The sequence below is a fragment of the Blennius ocellaris genome (assembly GCF_963422515.1).
Source record: "Blennius ocellaris genome assembly, chromosome: 7".
Taxonomy (NCBI): domain Eukaryota; kingdom Metazoa; phylum Chordata; class Actinopteri; order Blenniiformes; family Blenniidae; genus Blennius; species Blennius ocellaris.
In genome coordinates, this window is record NC_137656.1 from 3,053,202 (window position 1) to 3,073,030 (window position 19,829).

The 19,829-nt window shown below is 47.0% G+C and overlaps 1 protein-coding gene across 1 annotated transcript in view; it reads right to left on the minus strand.

Annotated features, from left to right (window-relative positions):
* unc5db (unc-5 netrin receptor Db) overlaps positions 1-19,829 on the minus strand; it is a gene marked incomplete at both ends in the record, with an annotated part of 147,564 nt that overhangs the window by 76,895 nt on the left and 50,840 nt on the right. Inside the window, 2 exons of the mRNA XM_080499927.1 lie at positions 2,414-2,581; positions 3,375-3,555. Of these exons, the coding sequence (XP_080356053.1) occupies positions 2,414-2,581; positions 3,375-3,555 (349 nt within the window). The remainder of the gene's footprint in view (positions 1-2,413; positions 2,582-3,374; positions 3,556-19,829) is intronic.

The following is a 19,829-nucleotide window of genomic DNA, read 5'->3' on the forward strand; positions in this document are numbered from 1 at the left end:
AACCTCTGGCTCCGTGAGAAGTTTCGTCCCTTTTCCACACAACGACAAAGTCCCTCCTTGTTTGTCCTCTCACGGAAACGACGTCATACCTCAAGCTGACCTCCTCACCCCCGAATCACACAGCACACACTGAGTCATGTCCCCCCTTCCTCGCCGCTGCCTCCTCCAGTCGCTTTATTTTTCGCAACATAAATCCCCGTCTTTCTCCTTTTCCCTTTCCCTCCATGCAGCACGGGCACGGCTGCCGTCAGGTCATGACTGGATCCGTCTCTTGCAGTGCGTATTATCGGCCGTCTGTGATGCTAATGAGCCAGGAATTAATGTTCACTCAAGTCATTAAGACACTCTAGATATCAGCGATGGATAAATCGTGGCATGCTGGGATCATGTAAAGTGCCTTTAAAAAAAAAAAAAAAAAAAAGGAAAAAAGAGGCAATAAAATGCATCAAGTGGAAACTAAACTGAAAGGAAAGTCCTGCTGGAGGTGTAAATAATTAATGGCTTGTCATGTGCTAATATGAGAGAATTGAATGTGAACATTGTTTTTTTGATACCCCGTCGAGCTTAATCACCTTCATTCGAGGATTAATAACTTTTGACAGCTGTAAAGTTACTTTTTCATTTGTACAGGTCAATCAAGTTGTACAAATTCCTGTGAACGTGTGAAGAAGAAGCTGAAAGCGGCGGTACTGACTTGAGCTTGTGCAGCACATGCACTGTAGATAATGAAGATTTAACGGACGCTAAATCAAAGACATTTTGAATGAGACTTTAGCTGTAAGTGTAACTATTAATCAAAAAGACTCCCACTGCTGTCTAAAGGTGATCAAGTCTGAAGAACGAGGGGGAATACTATGTGATTGTATGGAGGGGAGAACCTTCCACATCTGCAGAGCCACACTCAACCAAGATTCTGTTTACACGATGTTTTCATGTGAAAATGTCTGTTGACATGACAACGGTGCTCAGAGTAGTTGAAAACAACTTTTTTGACAACGCTTTGACTCCTTCTCACACCAACTTCACATCTCCTCACACCTCCTGCTATCAACTTGAAGTTGATAGCAGGAGGTTGATGGGGAAAAAAGAGAACGCTGCTGAGCAGCTAAACACAAGAAATACAAAGCAGAAATAGAAAAAGAAAATGTTTCAGACTTGAGTAGTTGGAATTTTTAGTTCCACACAGTGTTGTTAAATGAAGAGCTGACACAGACGACAGTGACGTCACAGCAACTTGCTGATGTTATCAAACGCAGCATTTTGACGGAAAACCCTACTTATTACTGCAGAATTATAGATAACCACACTAATCACATATTATGACCTAACTCTGGACTACTACAAAATGCATTACAAAAAGAAGACATAAGACAGGAGGCCAACGGCGAAGAGCTATAACAGTTTCCCTGCGATGCTAACCAATCCACAGAGCAATCTCTTTTTTGAGGAAGGCCTTGCTGCTGCAGAATGATAAAACACCAGGAACTGGTCCCCCAAACACATCCGATGTGATGTTTAAAAAAAGATGTGTCAATGTTATCAGATTTAAAATGTCCAATCTTTGTTAGTGAAGGCCTTTGCTTAGGTCTGCAAAATGATACAAAGCAAATATATATATATATATACATATATATACATATCTAGGAAAGGATGCGCTCCTCACGGAAGAAAAACCAGAAAACAATGAACAATTGAAGTCATATCACACAAGAATGGAAAGATGCAAAGTGCTGACGCAGCGCCCACTTTAATGGCCAATCGACCGAGATTGAAGATGTCACACAACAGCATAGCTCTGCCGTTTAACAGTCCACTTTTGTTTCTATATATGTTTTAAGGCTCCCACAAACCCATGATTTCCAGCCCCGTCTGAGACGAAAGATGGGATCGTGCGAGAATCGTTTGGGCTTTGTGCACAGTTCTCGGATTGGCCAAGGTATCATCGTAGCGGCAGCTACGACCACGTCAGCTTAAACAAACCCCCCAAAAATATGCAGAATGACATGATGTAGTCATCCACGCCACACTAGAAGGCTAATGTAAAATGCTAGTACATGCTAACAAGCACTTGCGTCAAGCTCTCTTTGCAAAATTGGCATCCTTTTTGGGGATTTTTTCTCCAAACATAAGAATACGACAGGGGCGAGACTTCTGGCCATATTTAGCGCCTTTAATTTTCCTGAATGGATGGCGCACGCTCATCATATCCTAACGCAATTGCATCAAGTCGGTGCAGATTCAGCTTGTACAATCTGAAAAAGTGATTATTTGAAATCGTCTCGTACAGTCGTGAACAGTGCGAAGGCTTTGACGACCCCGGCGGCTGAAAATCCCGCTGTTAGTGGGGAGTCATCAATCGAGGGGATTCATCGGTCTTCAATCAACAGCCAGAAACTCAGACAGGGCAACTTACTTGGGCAGAGTGCGTTGCAGGTGATCTTCTGCACGGACATGCCCTCGCAGAAAGCCCCGCCGTTGAGAGGCGCTGGGTTGGTGCAGGTCCGAGATCGCTTCTGGATGCCCCGCCCACAGGGCACGTTACAGGCCGACCACTCCGTCCACAGTGACCAGCCGCCGTTCACTGCGGGGGAAAGCCGCACGGCATCAAACATGAAGAGGTAGAGTGAAGCGCACAACGCCGGTTACTTCTCGCAGATACCCAGGCGCTGTTAAATACTCTTATTAGGACTCGTGGTTATTAATGATTCTACCGGCTCCGAGGCACAGCGAGGTGACATTGCGTAACGGCAGTTGCAGATTGAGTGGAGCACATTCACTGTGGAAAACACACGCTTCCCTCTTTCTTAATTGCCAGTTCAATGCTCCTTGCTCTCGGATTAAGATAAAGGCGTGGTACTGTGCGAAACCAAAGAAAACAACCATTAAATGGAAACGTCATTTCTAAAGGCGACACTGACTCATACTGGTCAATGGGTTGGAGTCGCCCACTTAACGCTGGGACTGAAGCGCTTTACTCCACGATCTCGCCGTCTAACGCAAAGTGTGGAAGCTGAACTTTTAGCGGCGCTATCAAAGCCGGGTGAACCCGCGTTTCTGGAGGGCCTCTGGCAAATAAATACTTAATAAGCAACAGTCCTTTTAAATGAGATTAAGACACAGTGGCTTATTTCCTTTCATAAAGTACACATTGATTTCAAATGAGAGGCAGTAAATTGAGTCTCTGAATAATTCATTCAATGGAATAAAGAGGAAACATTGTTCTTCTGTGGAAACACAGAGACTGGTCTCTTAATCACTTGTGGAAGGGGGTGCAGGGAGCCAAACACATTGATCTGAAGTGCCATGTAAACACTGTGTCACTGTTCCATAATGTCTTGTAGCTGCAGATGGTGGCAGCTGCCAGCAACACGTACCGAAGACGATCACCGTGGCAGTGGCGCTGCGTCTGTTCGCCACGATGTTGCTGGCCAGGCAGGTGTAGTTGCCCGAGTCGGACAGACGCGCCTCGTTGATGATGAGGTTGTGGTCCGCTCGGGTGTCGATGTTGTCGTCTGTCAGGGAGCTTATCAGCTCTTCGTTTTTTAGCCATTCCACCTGCAAAAAAACGGGCGAAAACACAATCGTTTCAGAGAAGAGCTGCAACGTGAAATCTGACTTGTAATCACGTGATGAACATAAGGCAGGCGTGTCAAGCACAGACGAGTAGAATAGCGGCATAATGACATTTACATTTAAACTCTGCATTCTTATTCATTTTTTGTTTGTGTCATTCCCGCCTGAATGCGTTTTTTCCTCAAAAATGCATTTTTGATATGAAAAAACGTTTTTGGTCAGACGTCACCTCAACAGTTCGAGACCCTCAGTGAAGACATGTTGACAGAAGGTCAATCTGGAACTGATTGTCATTGGGTGTTAGGGTGCTGTCATTTCACCGGCCCCGCCCAACTGAGAATGAAGAGGGCCGTGTGACTTCCAACAGGAATGAGTTTGACATCCTCGCTCTAACGTGTAGTTGTCAATTATGTGGAAAGGCAGGAACCTCAAATTGCTCCCAATGGATGGGTTGAGCGCCCTGGATGGCAGCCGCCTCCATCGGTGTGTGAATGTGATTAACATTGTGAAGCGCTTCGGGGCTGCTCAAGCAGTGGAAAAGTGCTATAAGTAAAATCAATTTACCATTTTAATGCCATAGATTAGCATAAGCAAGTAGAATCTTGCATCTTCAAACAGCTAAAAATTAATTGTTTTTGAGATTTCTCAAAACACTGGCACACTCAAATGTGATCTTTGTATGAAGTCCTTCTCTTTAAAACAGTCTGGTGCCACACAGATATGCTGGTCAGGCACAGTTTCCAATCACCCTGCTGATTAGCCCCAACCGGCCAGTGCAACCACCAATGCTAAAGTCATTAAGCAGTCAAAAGAAGGACTATAACCAATTACCAGCAACAGAGAGGAAAACTAATTATGAATCACAAACTTAGCGATGCTTTACTGCTTCTACCCTGGTAAGAGGAGCTGCTTCGCTGCATTTGCAAATTACATTCATAGCGTGGCAAAATGGGCCGGGCTGATGGATTTATAGGACGCGTGCAGGCAGCCTTTGTAATAAACAGTGCTCAGGCTGGGTGCAAATGGGAAGTGCCCGTGGGCTGCAAACGCTGAGTAAATAGAAATGACACACAGACCAGAGGGATGATGGATTGGAGGTATATATTGACATGAATAGAAATGATAATGAACATCATAACAGTAATCATGTGTCAGATTCTGCAGTTTTTCCACACTCAGTTGGACCAGCTCGTCCTCGTGGGCCCCCTGAAAACACCAGGCTCAAGGTGGAACTTTTTTGAAAACGCTCGGGCTTCGTCGCTGTGTGAATGGGCCAAAACAAGATTTTCTGGAAACGCTTGGGGGGGCCGTCTCTTTGTTGACGGCAGAAACACTGTGTACGCGCACCACCACAGCTTTGGTAAATAGTTCTTCTGCACATGTAGATGGACGATAACGAACATGGCGGCCACTAGAGTGTGATGAGTCCCAGTCCATGTTCTCCTGGCACTTAGTTGTCTGTCCATGTACTCCCATGGTTGTTAGTAGCGCATCGTTCTTTGCATGCGTGTCTGTGGATACACCGTTTTCAAAATGGTGCCGTTCAAACAAACATATTATCAATTATCGCAAGAAATACTCAACCATATTAAATGAAATTTTCAGGGATTATTTCTCACCATCAAAGGACCAATTAATTAGATTTTGGGATGTTCACGGCTAACCATTTCTGAATAAATCCCCCCAAAACTGCCCAAAATTCTCCCATACAAAGCAGTTGAGAAAGGCACCTCATGGAGATCAGCGGCTATCGTGCTAGGCAATGCTAACTCAGTTCGACAAGATATGCGCTCTACCGAGTGTAGTTCTAGCTATGTATTTATTTCTATGTTATCTTGGCTAATCTGCAACTTGAAAGAGGCAATTAATGGGTGGCATGAGTCTGCCCTTGCAGCGTTTGTGGGAGGGGGGGGGCCACACTGCACATTAGCTGTCTGCCTGTAGCCACCAGTCCTTGGATAATGATGAAAAAAACAGCAAGCAAATGAGAGGAGCGAGAGAGAGAGAGAGAGAGAGAGAGAGAGGGGTAAGCACAAAGAGAGGGACAGACAGTGGGAGGAGGAGGGGAGGGGGGAAAAAAAAAAGATGAAGGGACAAATACAAATTAGCCCGGCGAATGTGAGGCAGAGGATGTGAGAAATGAATCGCCTAATTGGCACATTTGTTTCAATTAGAATGCGGTCATCAGTGTCAGCCTTGACGGAAGGGTTTCCAGGCGAGGCTTCCTCCCTGTGATTTCATTATTCCGATCTCTCCTGAAGGTCACCTCCTCCAAAACCTCTGCGCTATGGCCAGGTTCACTCCACTTTGCACACACCAGCCCACTCTGACGGCGTTTGCTGATGATTAAGATGCTGAGTAATGTGGCAGTGGATGGGCAATTAGAGGACGGATGAATGATGTAAGCCGGGCGACACCGCAGTCATCATGAAGACTCATGAGGAGAGCGTTGATCAAGACTTCGCCATCTGACACATATTGTTCCTATGCTCGTGCGGCTCATCGCCCCACCGCTGGGGCTGATGGTCATTTAATGTCAAGGTGACGAAGGACAAACGCATTTACACAGAGAAAAAAAATGAAAAAAGTCTACCGAGTCATGCTTTTGCTGTGTGAAGGAGTAAATGGGAAGTGGGGAAAAGGTGTCAGTTGTGTGTGGGCACAGTTCATGATGATTAACTGGGGAAACTGGGAAGAAACTGTCACGGATACGGACAGGACCCAAGTGCAGGACTCTGGAGGCAGGCTGGGTTCAATCAAGTCTTTTATTATAATGACAGCACAGACCGATGATTCACAGGTTGCTCCTTGACGTGAGGAGCACAGCAGACTTGACTCCAACGACTGGACAGGACAGACGAGACATGGAAGACTAGTACTGGACCGGACGGACGGGACATCGCTAACAAACAAACCAACACTGAACAAACACACAGACAGGACATATATAGGGCAGGGTGATTACCAGAAGTGGCCACAGGTGAGGTGCTGACAGCCCAGACCTTGGCCCGCCCACTCTTAAAGGGGACCTCACCCTACACCCTGACAGTACCCCCCCCTCCACGACCGGCTCCAGACGGCCCAGGCATCTCAGGATGCTGCCTGTGGAAATCCCTGATCATGCCTGGGTCCAAGATGTCCCTAGCAGGTACCCAGGCACGTTCCTCAGGGCCATACCCCTCCCAGTCAACCAGGTATTGGAACCCCCGCCCACGCCGGCGAGCTGCCAGGAGCCGCCTGACCGTGAAAACCTCCTCACCCTCTACCATACGGGGAGGAGGAGGGGCTCTTGAGGAGGGAACTAGGGGGCTTTCCCGGGCAGGTTTAACCTTTGACACATGAAAGGTGGGGTGCACACGAAGCGAGCGGGGCAAACGAAGACGGACTGCAGAGGGACCAACCAGCTTAATTATTGGATAAGGTCCAATAAACCTTGACGCCAGCTTCTTTGCGTCTGAGCGGAGTGGCAGGTCCCGGGTGGAGAGCCACACACGCTGACCAACATCATAAGTTGGTGCGGGAACCCGGCGCCGGTCTGCAAGCCGCTTGCGCTCAGCAGAGCATTGCAAGAGCTTGGTTCTGGCCTGAAGCCAAGTGCGCTTGCATCGCCGCACCATTGCCAGAGCTGACGGGACACTAACCTCTGATTCCAGGGCTGGGAACAGGGGGGGTTGGTACCCATACACGCACTCAAAGGGAGACAGACCAGTGGACGAACAGGGCAGGGAATTGTGGGCGTATTCCACCCAGACTAACTGCCTGTACCAAGCAGCCGGGCTGTCAGAGACCAGACAACGAAGGATGGACTCCAGCTCCTGGTTCACCCTCTCTGTTTGGCCGTTAGATTCTGGGTGGTAACCGGACGAAAGGCTCACCGTAGTACCCAACAGCCTGCAAAACTCCCTCCAAAACCGAGACACAAACTGAGGACCCCTGTCCGAGACAATGTCCCGCGGGAACCCATGAAGACGGAACACGTGTCTCAGCATGACCTCTGCCAGCTCCTTGGCTGATGGGAGTTTCGCTAAGGGCACGAAGTGGGCCATCTTGGAGAACCGGTCCACTACGGTGAGGATGGTGGTAAACCCTTCAGCGTCCGGGAGGCCAGTGACAAAGTCAATGGATAGGTCTGCCCATGGTCGGGTGGGTACTGGGAGCGGCTGCAACAGACCAGAGGGGCGAGACCGCGAGGTCTTGTTACGGGCACAGACAGGGCAAGCCCGGACATACTCCCGGACTTCCCTGTTCATCTCTGGCCACCAGAAACGCTGTCTCACCACAAACATGGTGCGCTCAGTTCCTGGGTGGCAAGACAGAAGGTTAGTGTGGGCCCATTGAATAACACTAGATCGTACTGGGGGACACACAAACAGGCGGTTGGGAGGACAACCTGGCGGCACCGTCACCCCCTCCAGAGCCCGCCGAACCTGCTCCTCAATCTCCCACGTCACCGCCCCCACCACACAGGTCGGAGGTAAAATCGGCGTGGGGGAACGAGGAGCAGGATCCGGTTCAAAGACCCGGGAAAGGGCGTCAGGCTTCACGTTCTTGGACCCAGGGCGATACGATACCACAAAGTCGAACCGGGTGAAGAACAGAGCCCAGCGAGCCTGCCGAGAATTTAACCGTTTGGCAGATTTGATGTACTCAAGGTTTCTATGGTCGGTCCATACCACAAACGGGTGCTCTGCACCCTCCAGATAGTGCCTCCACTCCTCCAACGCAGCCTTGATGGCCAGGAGCTCCCGATTGCCAATGTCATAGTTCTCCTCAGCCGGGGTCAGCCGCCTGGAGAAAAAGGCACAAGGGTGCAGCCTCCCATCCTTACTACTGCGCTGAGAGAGCACTGCCCCGACACCGACATCTGACGCGTCCACCTCCACCACAAACTGCCGCCCTGGATCCGCCACACTAAGCACGGGCGACGAGGTGAACCGGGCCCTGAGCTCCGAAAACGCCTGCTCAGCTGAGAGACCCCAAGAAAACGGGACCTTGGGGGAAGTTAAGGCATGTAGAGGCGCCGCGACGGAGCTGAATCCCCTGATAAACCGCCGGTAGAAGTTAGCAAACCCCAAAAATCGTAATAATTGTTTGCGGCTACCCGGGGTCGGCCAATCCGCTACCGCCCTGACCTTCTCCCTGTCCATCTCCACCCTCCCCTCTGAGATGACGTGCCCAAGAAACGAAACTGTGGGAGCATGAAAAACACATTTCTCGGCTTTGACAAACAAATTATTGCTGAGAAGACGCTCCAAAACAAAACGAACATGCTTGACATGACTGGCAAGATCTGAAGAAAAAATCAAAATGTCATCGAGGTAAACAAACAGAAACTTATTCAATGCGTCTCTCAGCACATCATTGACGAGATTCTGGAACACTGCAGGGGCATTGCATAAACCGAATGGCATCACCAAATACTCGTAATGGCCAGAAGGTGTGTTAAATGCCGTTTTCCACTCGTCCCCTTGCCTAATCCGGACCAGGTGGTAAGCATTGCGCAAGTCCAGCTTAGTGAAGACCTTGGCGCCCTGCAGGCGTTCAAAGGCCGAAGTCATGAGGGGTAGTGGGTAGCGGTTTTTAATGGTTATCTCATTGAGGCCCCTGTAGTCAATGCACGGCCGAAGAGTCTTGTCCTTCTTTGCCACAAAGAAAAATCCCGCCCCTGCAGGAGAGGACGAGGGTCTGATTATCCCAGCCTCTAAGCCAGACTCAATGTACTCTTTCATGGCCTGATTCTCGGGTTGTGAGAGAGAGTAAATGCGACCCTTGGGAGGAGTGGTACCCGGCAATAACTCAATGGCACAGTCATAAGGACGATGCGGTGGCAGAGATGTCGCCTTCCCTTTGTTGAACACCTCCTTTAGATCGTGGTAGCAGCTGGGAACTCGCTCGAGGTCCGGATACACAGGCACCTCCACAGCTGCCACCTTAACCCCAGACACTGACTGACAATGCTCAGAACAATCCCCTCCCCAACTCAAAATAACCCCCGAGTCCCAGTCAATATGGGGTTTGTGCAAACATAACCAAGGGAGGCCCAGGATAACTGGGTAGGACGGACTTAACCCTAAATGAAAAGAAATCTCCTCAACATGGGAGGGACCAAACAATAACTGAACAGAAAGAGTCTTTTTATCAATAGAAAATATTTTACGTCCATCCAACGCAAGAGCCTTCAAGGGCAATGATAACAGTTCAGTGGGGATATTATGTCTCTCAGCCCACTTAAGGTCCATAAAGTTCTCATCTGCACCAGAGTCAATGAAAACCTCAATGTCCAACGTGTTGTCGGCATACCTCAGTTGAGCCGGCGTGAGTCTTCTTAAAGGCGCAGTAGAGGAGTTCTTAAGACTCACCGGGGCCCTCCTTAACCCAGGTGAGCCTGTCCCTTTAAGAGGACACGCTGCAGCTCTGTGCCCGTGCTGACCACAGTACAGACACAGGCCGCTGGTCAGGCGCCGATGCCGCTCCTGCGTGGAGATGCAGGTGAGGCCAACCTGCATCGGCTCCTCCGGAGGTTGTGCAACACTCGGGACTCGCTCCTGCTGGGGGGCGGGACGGAGAGGGGCGTGCTCCTCCCGTGCGCTCCTGGATTCTCCTCCCTGCTGGTCAGTCTGCCTCAGGCGATCACGGACCGTCAGACGATTCTCCATCTTGACCGCCAGGGCAATGAGGGAGTCCAAGTCGTCGGGGAGATCCCTCAGGAAGAGCTGGTCGCGAACCGGGCTGGCCAGCCCGTAGAGGAAGGTGTCCCGCAGTGACGCATCGTTCCAAGCGCAGTCTGCGGAGAGGGTGCGAAACTCAATTGCGTAGTCGATTACCGGCCTCCTTTCTTGACGCAGCGCTGCCAGCGCTCGAGCCGCCTCCGGTCCGCCGGGACGCCGATCGAAGATCTTCGACAGCGCGGCTGCGAACTCGTCCACCGAGTCACACAGCCGGGATTGGCGGTTCCATTCAGCGGTGGCCCAAGCCTCCGCTCTGCCGGACAGGTGGGAGATGATGTACGCGACCCTGGACTTCTCTGTTGGGAACGCCCCCGGCTGCATCTCGAAGTGGAGACCACACTGGACCAGGAAGGGTCGCGAATCCCCGGAGTCCCCCGAGAAGCGTACTGGGCTTGAGAGCGGTGACGGCAGCATCACGGCGGGGGCAGCAGTAGCTGGCGGCACCACGACGGCGGCAGCGGCGGCAGCTGGCGGCACTGCGGCGGCAGCGGCAGCCCGAACCTCTGGGACCGAGAGGCGAGTGATGAGCTGCTGGAGGTGACCGGTGAGTTGGTTCAGTTGACTCTCCACTGACGTGTGTCGATGTGAAAGGTCGTGGAGACCCGCCGTTAAACCAGCCAACTGCTCGTCGTGTTGAGTGAGCCGGCTTCCCTGCTGGCCAACTGCTCCTAGCAGCTGGTGACCAGAGTCCGCTGGGTCCATGATGGTTGGTTTGTTCTGTCACGGATACGGACAGGACCCAAGTGCAGGACTCTGGAGGCAGGCTGGGTTCAATCAAGTCTTTTATTATAATGACAGCACAGACCGATGATTCACAGGTTGCTCCTTGACGTGAGGAGCACAGCAGACTTGACTCCAACGACTGGACAGGACAGACGAGACATGGAAGACTAGTACTGGACCGGACGGACGGGACATCGCTAACAAACAAACCAACACTGAACAAACACACAGACAGGACATATATAGGGCAGGGTGATTACCAGAAGTGGCCACAGGTGAGGTGCTGACAGCCCAGACCTTGGCCCGCCCACTCTTAAAGGGGACCTCACCCTACACCCTGACAGAAACGGGAAGAGCATGCCATATGGAATACTGATTACTCATGAAGTCCCTGTACTTGTCAAAATGTAACTAGCCTCTCAGGTGGCCAGCAGTTAAAAAATACAATAAAAAAATAAAATATAAAAAAATCCAGCAAGAATTTGATATAAGAAGAAGCAGCGTCTAATGTGACTTTGGAAGCACCATTCATTCGGTCAGTGTCGTTCATTGTGGCCGCTCCTTCCTGCGGTCGCCTCCGCGGATCATGTCGTCTGCATGCCTGATTTGGCACGTTTGACTTCCTGACATGGTCACCCGTCGTCGTCGTCGTGGGATTTGAACCAGGATGCCTACAAGTTTGCTTCACTAACCACTGCCCGCTGATTTCCCAGTTCGGGATTTTATCTCAATGGACATGTTAGTCGTCCCTTTTCATGTGAACATTAGCAATCTACAACTGGAAACCCTTTGATTTTCCAGTCGCATGCTGTGTTGTCTCCAAACGTATAAACTGGAGTGACAGCAAAAAAAGTTCTTGCATAAGCTCTTAGGCAAGATATACCAATATAAATGTTACCCCACTTAAAGAACACTGTAATTACATAATCAAAGGCAACACTATGGTTGAGCTGTTTGTACAAGTCACTTAAGTGAGTTAGTGCGTTGAAAACAAATATTTCTCAGACATCTAGACTTCGGTTCCTTCGTGTTCAGGAACTCCAAACTCGTATGCCTGACCTCAACGTAGCAGGACTACACTGAACTTAGCTCAACTTCTCAACTTGCTGTGAAGACGACAGTCAGGCAGCGTGAGGCCACATGATTCAAACATGTTGTCCCTTGGACAGCAGCTCAGCCGCCCGTGGCGACGGCGGAGCTTTAATAATTGCCGAGCGTCTCATCAATGCAATTACATGGATTAAGCCTCTCCATCAGGCGGACTCTCTGGGGAGCGACGGGACGCCGGCAGGGGTCCGACCGAGCAGCTGTATCAAAAGTGACACAGCCGAGTACGGCGCTAATCCACCCCGCGGATCATCCTCCCGCAACCAACCGGTAGCACGTGTTTAAAAAAAAAAAAATAGATGTGCTTATTGTACCTAATACCAGGAGACGCTTTGAACCCAGCGGGGTTCAGCATGTTCATGTGAACAGCACGCCCGGCAGCGGCAGGTAGAGTCGGAGGGGGGAGAGCTATCTGCAGCTCAGCTGTGCGCTATCGCTCTGGAGGTTAATCAGAAAAGATACGGGGGGAGAACACAAGGTGGGCCTGCCTCCCCCCCCCCGTACGCCTCCCCCCCGTTGCTTCTCAAATGCCACACCTCCTCCCCTCCGCGCTCCGCGCCACCGCATTACTATTCCGCCTCGCTCTTGTCTTATCTTAACGGGGTAAACACGGGGAGCGACCGGCGCCGAGCCCGGACTGGGAGGGATGTAATTGCTTGGCTTAATAATGAAAGCTCATCATCTGCTCCCTGGGACACTTCCTCTGACCTATGAGGAAAACAACCGAGGAGCGAGATTTGAAAGTGGTAACAAGTACAGGGCCAGCAGGAGGTGGGACGGAGTTAAATGCTGACTTGTTTTTTTTTGGGGGGGGGGGTAGCATTGCAATGTCTTTGTGAAGCTCGACAGCGAGCAGCTTGTATGGCAGTGCAGAAGCATTTAGTGAATTCCCCTTTGTACCTTCGCCCGGCCTGTCTACCTGAGCTACTGTAGATCGAGGGGATTCATCTTGGATTAAAGGCTTTCATTCAGCCATGTAGAAAATTGGCTTCCAGTTTGGTTGTTCATTTCACACTTTCTCTCAGACGAACCTCTCAAAAGAAACTCATTATACAGGCTTCTCATGGACTCCTTTCTTGGCGAATTAAAAGATCTGCTCTGCTCTCACACCTCTTGATATCTATGAAGTAAAAGTAGCGGATTGGTTTTGGGTTGGAGAGCAACAAAACCAAATTACAAATAAGAAGCTTCTATGTTATATATAAAAAAAAAACACACACACACAAGCAAATATGCTCTTTTGATATGAGGAATCAAAGTATTATTGGAGCAAAACACTTCAAAATTTGCAAAGTGCAACAGATGTTCACTCACCTATGGAACAACTTGAAATTCAGAGTGAGTGCAGACAAGTGCTTGGACGGATGAATGGATGTCTGAGGATGTCTGGGTATTAAAGTCTGTCTCAGTTTCTTTCACAAAAAAAAAAAACCAACCTCCTTTGAAGAACTTAGTTGACAATGGCGATTGATTGAACAGCATTTAAGGCAGTCCAAAGAACAGACAATTAGTATAATTGTGTTCTTGTTAGGAGACTGCTTTAGTCCACATTGTACGTTTTTAATTTCACACATTCCAAGAAAAAAGAAGTTTAAAATAAACCAAATAAATGTCGAAGATTGGTTTCCTAACATTAATCTATGGTCGAGGTCTACAAGCTGTGGTCCTGATGTCGCTTTTTAACACTTCCCCAGAGGTCCCATGATTCTTTTTTTACCTCGGTTATACGTAAAAGACACTTGGATTCTCTATATCAGGTGTAAATTATAAAAAATGTTCTTGATCCCCTAAAGATTTGAGCTGATGGAAGAGGGAGGAATCATAATATTGCATGCTCAGACTTATTGTTCTCATTGAAACCGTTTTTTAAATTACATTTTTTCTGCAAAATCCTAATACCATATATATATATATATATATATATATATATATATATATATATATATATCCTGTATATACTGCAATGACCTTCAACTCAAAAGCAAATCACATCGCTTTAGTCATTTGATGAATCAATATGAGAAAAATAACCATGGCTGCTGCTTTGAGGTTGTTTGAGACAAACCTCTTGAATGTCCTCCTTTCACTGCCGCGACATCAGCGCTAATGCTTCATTGTGATGTCAACGCTGCCGTACAGATCTCAAAGACGGACCTTTCATCAGTCTGCGTTTTCTAAGTACTGAATGTGTTTTTGGGCAGCGCCTCTGTCACTTCAGCTCAGGAATGTGCTGCCGTGCGCTTCGCAACTTGGCTTTTGCTTCAGTTGCTGTGGCACCCGGTGCAGAAGTGATTTGGAGGCCCGTGACTTGAAGTTAGTGCGAGGCGACAGCCAGCGGAAACCGTGGATGGCAGGGCAGGGACGTGCTGCTCGGAGGAGCAAGTGAAAGTGGAATTTCTTTTGTTGTTGTTGTGGTTGTTTGTTTGATTGGTGATCTCAGAAACAATGCCCCCTCAAACAATCATTTCAATGAGACAAAAACAACAGCTATTCTGTTAAATCGAGGACAATATCTTCCGAGCAAGTTTTCCTTGCAGCCTATTCAGTTTAGCAGTACAACGTTTGAAACACAAGGTGGTGTATTGAGTCACTCAAAGAAGCAACGGGCAGTTAAGAGTCAATCCAATAGTTGTTGAATGTAAAAACAATCTACCATTAAAATAAACCCCGGGATAAGTGTATCATACACATGTGAAAACTTCAAGATTTCAGTACATTTTGGGGTGTCTATTAACATGACAATGGTGTTTGACATTGAAAATAGAACTTTATGAAAACGGCTTCCAAGGTGGAACTTTATGGAAACAGCTTTCCTGACACATTAGAAGATTAAGTAGTTGTTTCTCTCAATGTGCAAGGCCCCATTTACACAACGTTTTGAGTGAAAATAGAACAGTTTCATTGCATTTTGAGTTTCTGTTTACGCGCAACAGTGCTCAGAGCCACTGGAAACACCACTTTTTGAAAACGCTGCCATTGCGCACGTGGACCACGGCTGTACGTATACATGAGTAGATGGCTTATATGCACGTTTTCCTCCAGAGTGAATGACTCCCACTCCATATTCTCCTGGGACGAGGAGGTTTCATAGTTCCGTAATACAAAAACTAAAACAACCAACAGAACTAACTCGCCTGACATGCCAACTACATTCCCAGTTGTAAATAAAATTCCTTTTAGGAATATTTTGAGTTACATAATATCCTCCCGTTCTGATTTATTTATTATTTTTCAAATAACTGCACAAAACCAGATTCATCATTTGGTTTTCCTAGTTTCTTATCTGTAGGAGTGGAAACCTCCTGAATATTCATTCTGTATGACAAGCTAGGCGATATACTACAATTCAACAAATTAAATCAAGATGAAAATGCATTTGTTCTGAAAATCATGGTTGTGTGTGTCTGTGTGCATTTGCAACTCAATTTTCGACCCATTTTGACTAAAAAACAAGTCTAAAAATGCATCAACAACAATCAGACAGGCCAAACAACACCAAATGGCCAAGACAATCCAATTTAACAAAAGCTGAAATTGTAATGAGATACTCTAAATATAATTAGTTAAAAAAAAAAAAAAAAAAAAAACCCTGAAGATAGTGGCAGGAAAATAACACACAACAAGAAACAATAAGAAAAAGTTAGCTAAGAACAGAATGTGAAATAAAATTAAAGATTAAAATACCACTATGCGTTGTACAGGAGAGTTTTTAGCCGAGCAGTCAGGGATATTGTAGTTATGAAAGTTCTGTTACATAACAGTATCCAATATACTTTCTGTTTGCGCGCGTCCTGAATGTCCAATGATTAAAATACCAAACTTGAACACAAAGAAAACTATACTCAAATGCAATATTGTTGTTTTGTTTCTTTTTTCCTTTGGTCTAGACCAGGAAACTAGGCCACATGTGTAAACACCTTCTGAGAAAGACATTTTCGAGAAGAAAATGAAAATTCTAATCAGCAAACATCAATTCGTATCCGGCAAACACTGTCCATTTATTTATCCGAACTCTACCTTCAGCAGAATAAAAGCAGCAATAAAAATGACGTTCGATAAACATTGTGTACAAAGATTTGAAAAACATGTTATGATTATTGAAATATTTCACGGAAAATCAAGCCAAAGAGGAATAATCCTCAAAACACGACATACATGGAACAATGGGACGTTTTTAACTGAATGTTTTATTTCTCACTGGGACCAGTGGAAGTCGAAATCAAACCAACAAACTTCAGCTTGCAAAATTACAAAACTGAACTAAGCTCAACACCACAACTGCAGTGGAGATCACACACTCTCACCTTCACTTCTCCGAGCAATTTAGACCCCGTTTACATGACGTTTTAAGCGAAAATGCATAATTTTTGCATTTTCGTTTCAGAAAAGTTTTGCATTATCATGTCCATTTACAATGAAATAGCGAATGTTTTTGTAATGAAATCTCACACACACAGATAACAATACACTAGAAACATTAACAATGAGAGTGCATAGACGGATGTCATATGGACAGATGACGTATTGGACGCTATTATTGTGACATGCATTTTAAAAACTACCAATATGGACAATAAAAGCAGCAAATGGACTGGAAGTCACGCCACTCTGGAGCACGCCATTATTCTCCATACTCGCACACGTGCAGAAGAACTGTTTACCATGACCGTGGTGACCTTGCATATAAGCAGCGTTTCCGCCATTTACATAAGATGAGTTCCGAGTATCCAGAAAGTCTTGCTTTCAATACTCATCAATACTTGATGGAGGTCAAGTATTTTGGAAAAGTTCCACAACGAAACTTGTGTTTTCATTGGCTCCGAGCACCGTTGTCACTCAAACAGAACCCCAAAATGCACCAAAGGCCTTGTGTTTTCATTTAAAAGGGGTCATATTATGCAATATTCACTTTCTAAAGGAGGTTTCAATATCAATAACCGTCCCCATACCTGGAATAACACTAGTGCTTTCAGCTCAGAGGTTTAAAAAACACTTGAAATTTTAGTTTCTGCCAGAAAGTGAGAAAGTCTCATATTTTCCCCACCCGTAGTTCCTACCTATTTGCTTCTATGTACTCTATATCGTAACCAAACATGTCCCGAACCTGCCAGTCTCATAACTCATATATTGGTATTTTCTGTCATTATAAATAATGTGTGAAATGTTCATTTCTAACGACAGTATAATTCACAATCATAGTTTCCAAAACAACTTAAAAACACCAACATTTCCAGCTGGCAGCAACACGAAACAATAAACATTCTCAAAATTGGGTCTCGCAAAAGTGACACTATTGCATCCTGGATTTGGCAATGAGAGGTGACTTCCAACTTTCCTTCCTGTCGTGGCTTCCACAGCGCTGGAGACTTTCCCCCCGCTCGGTTTCAGGTCCCGGCTTAAACAAAACCGTCGTAACCACATGATACAAAATGATTCCTCTGCGAGTGACTGGAGACTCATTAGCTCCCCGTGACATCCTTGCTGACGAGGGCTTATTTCCAAACAAAGTGTAACCGCAGGCTCTGGCTCCCGTGTTCCACCCCGGCCTGCATCCGTCCAGCGGCGGCTCCACTCTGAAACCTCACCCCGAACACACTCCTGGACGCCGTCTCAATATTTCATGTGCGGGATGTGCTGGAATTGACTGGGCTTGTGGACGTCTGCCCCGCGCCGTCTACATTATTCACTCCCTCCTCTTGTGGCGGGGGCCTCATTTGTGTTGACAAAGGGTCTAGATGGGAGATTGCGATTCGGTCTGCGCTCCGCTCGGATTCAACTATTTTTATCCCTGCTCGTGGGCTCCGGGATGACATCACTTCTCCATTTTCATGTTGAATCTTTTATACAGTGAGGGGCCCTGAGGTTGACCTCCACCTAAATCTGTTCACCGCACACATCATTTATGCTTTCACTGTTCACGCCGATTGTCATCACACCAAAATATGGCACAGGAAACATGTGCATTCATAAGGAAAGTGTGCCGGGTGGCATCTTCACGAACCAGACAGCGACCGTCTATATTTGCCCTGAAAAGTCAGTATCAAACTGAGAGAGACATCTGTCCTCCGCTTTTGCTTCTTTCTCACTCATTATCCTAACGAGCGTGTCTTCAAATTTGGGGAGAAAACCAAATCGCTCGCACTTACCGGATTTTCTGCCCTATAAGGCGCACCAGATTATAAGGCACACCTACATTGATTGACATAATTTACAACTTTGTTTGTATATAAGGCGCACCACCCTATAAGGCACATGCAATAGACCAGTGGTCAGCAACCTTTATAGTTCAAAGCCATTAGGTTACATTTTCCACTGATTCTAACACCCAGAGAGGTGCACGCACTTTATTTTGATAATCCTACCTGCAGCCTATGCCAGGAGGACACTACACACTAAACCTTCTTCACTGCTGGTTGACAACTTACAACTACCGGTAATAAACCAAACTACATGAACTAAGCAACAAAAACACAACACAACACAATTATTACCGACACCACAAACCAAATATAACCCCCAATAATTGCATTTAAAACACCACAAACAGCTGCAATGAATTATGGGAGTTTCTATCGGCTGCACTGAGGAGCTCGGGATGAATTTGTCGCTGCAGCGACAAATTCATGTTTTGTGTTGTTGGAGGTTATTGTGGGTTGTTGTTGGGCTTGGTGTTGTGTTGATTGTGTTTATGTGTTTTTGTTCCCCAGTTTAGGGAGTCATTATTTCATCTAGTTTATTTTGGTTTGTTAGAATGTTGGTGTGCAACCATGAGTGATGAAGGTGTTGTGTGGAGTGTCGTCCGCTCTGAAGATCCGGTTGCGAAGTTAGAGTTGTCAAAATAAAAGCTTCTGGTTGTTCAGCTGTCAAACAGCAGTTGCGAGTAGAGCAATTCTTTCATATATAAGGCGCACCGGGCTATAAGGCGCACTGGCAGCTTTTGAGAAAATTTGAGGTATTTAGGTGCGCCTTATAGGTCGGAAAATACGGTACAAGGAAACAAGAACATCATGAAACCCCCACACTTCAAAGCCCCCGGGCTGGAAGTGAACTTGGGGGTCTTTTTGCAGTGAGATGAGAAGGATAAGTCCACCAGCGCAGGATCAACCAACCAGGAGTCTTTAAACGGTGCAAAAATAACTAGAGACTCGCCATGCAGACACACAGAGAACACCACACTAAAGACATAAAAGTCCCATCCGCCGGGACACTCAAACCAGGAACCTTCCAGCTGTGATGTGACAGGAACATCCGCTGCAGCACACCAGAAATGTCTCCAGCCACCAAATACAGGATGTGACAGACATGGAAACCGCCGTCTCCTGACTTATTTATGAGCTCGTGCTGAGCTCCCGGTACGCCGCACTGTTGTGGAAGTCCTTAAGTCCTGTCATATTACAAACATCCAGAAGGAATTAAACATGCTGCTCGTTTACGTACATAATTTATCCCGATGCAAACCAGACTAACTATGCAATGCTTTCTTATGAATTGAGTTTGTTTCGGGGCAGGAAGTGTAAATACACTCGTGAACTTAATAGCGTAGTCATCCATCTTTAAAAAAAAAAAAGTACAAAATACAGTAGCATATTTGGATGCTACAACCTATTTGAAAGCAACAGATTCTTCCCATCTCTGGGCAAAGTAGATGCAAAGTTTGTTTGCGGAACGAAGTTAGCATCACTAGCATGATAGCCGTTA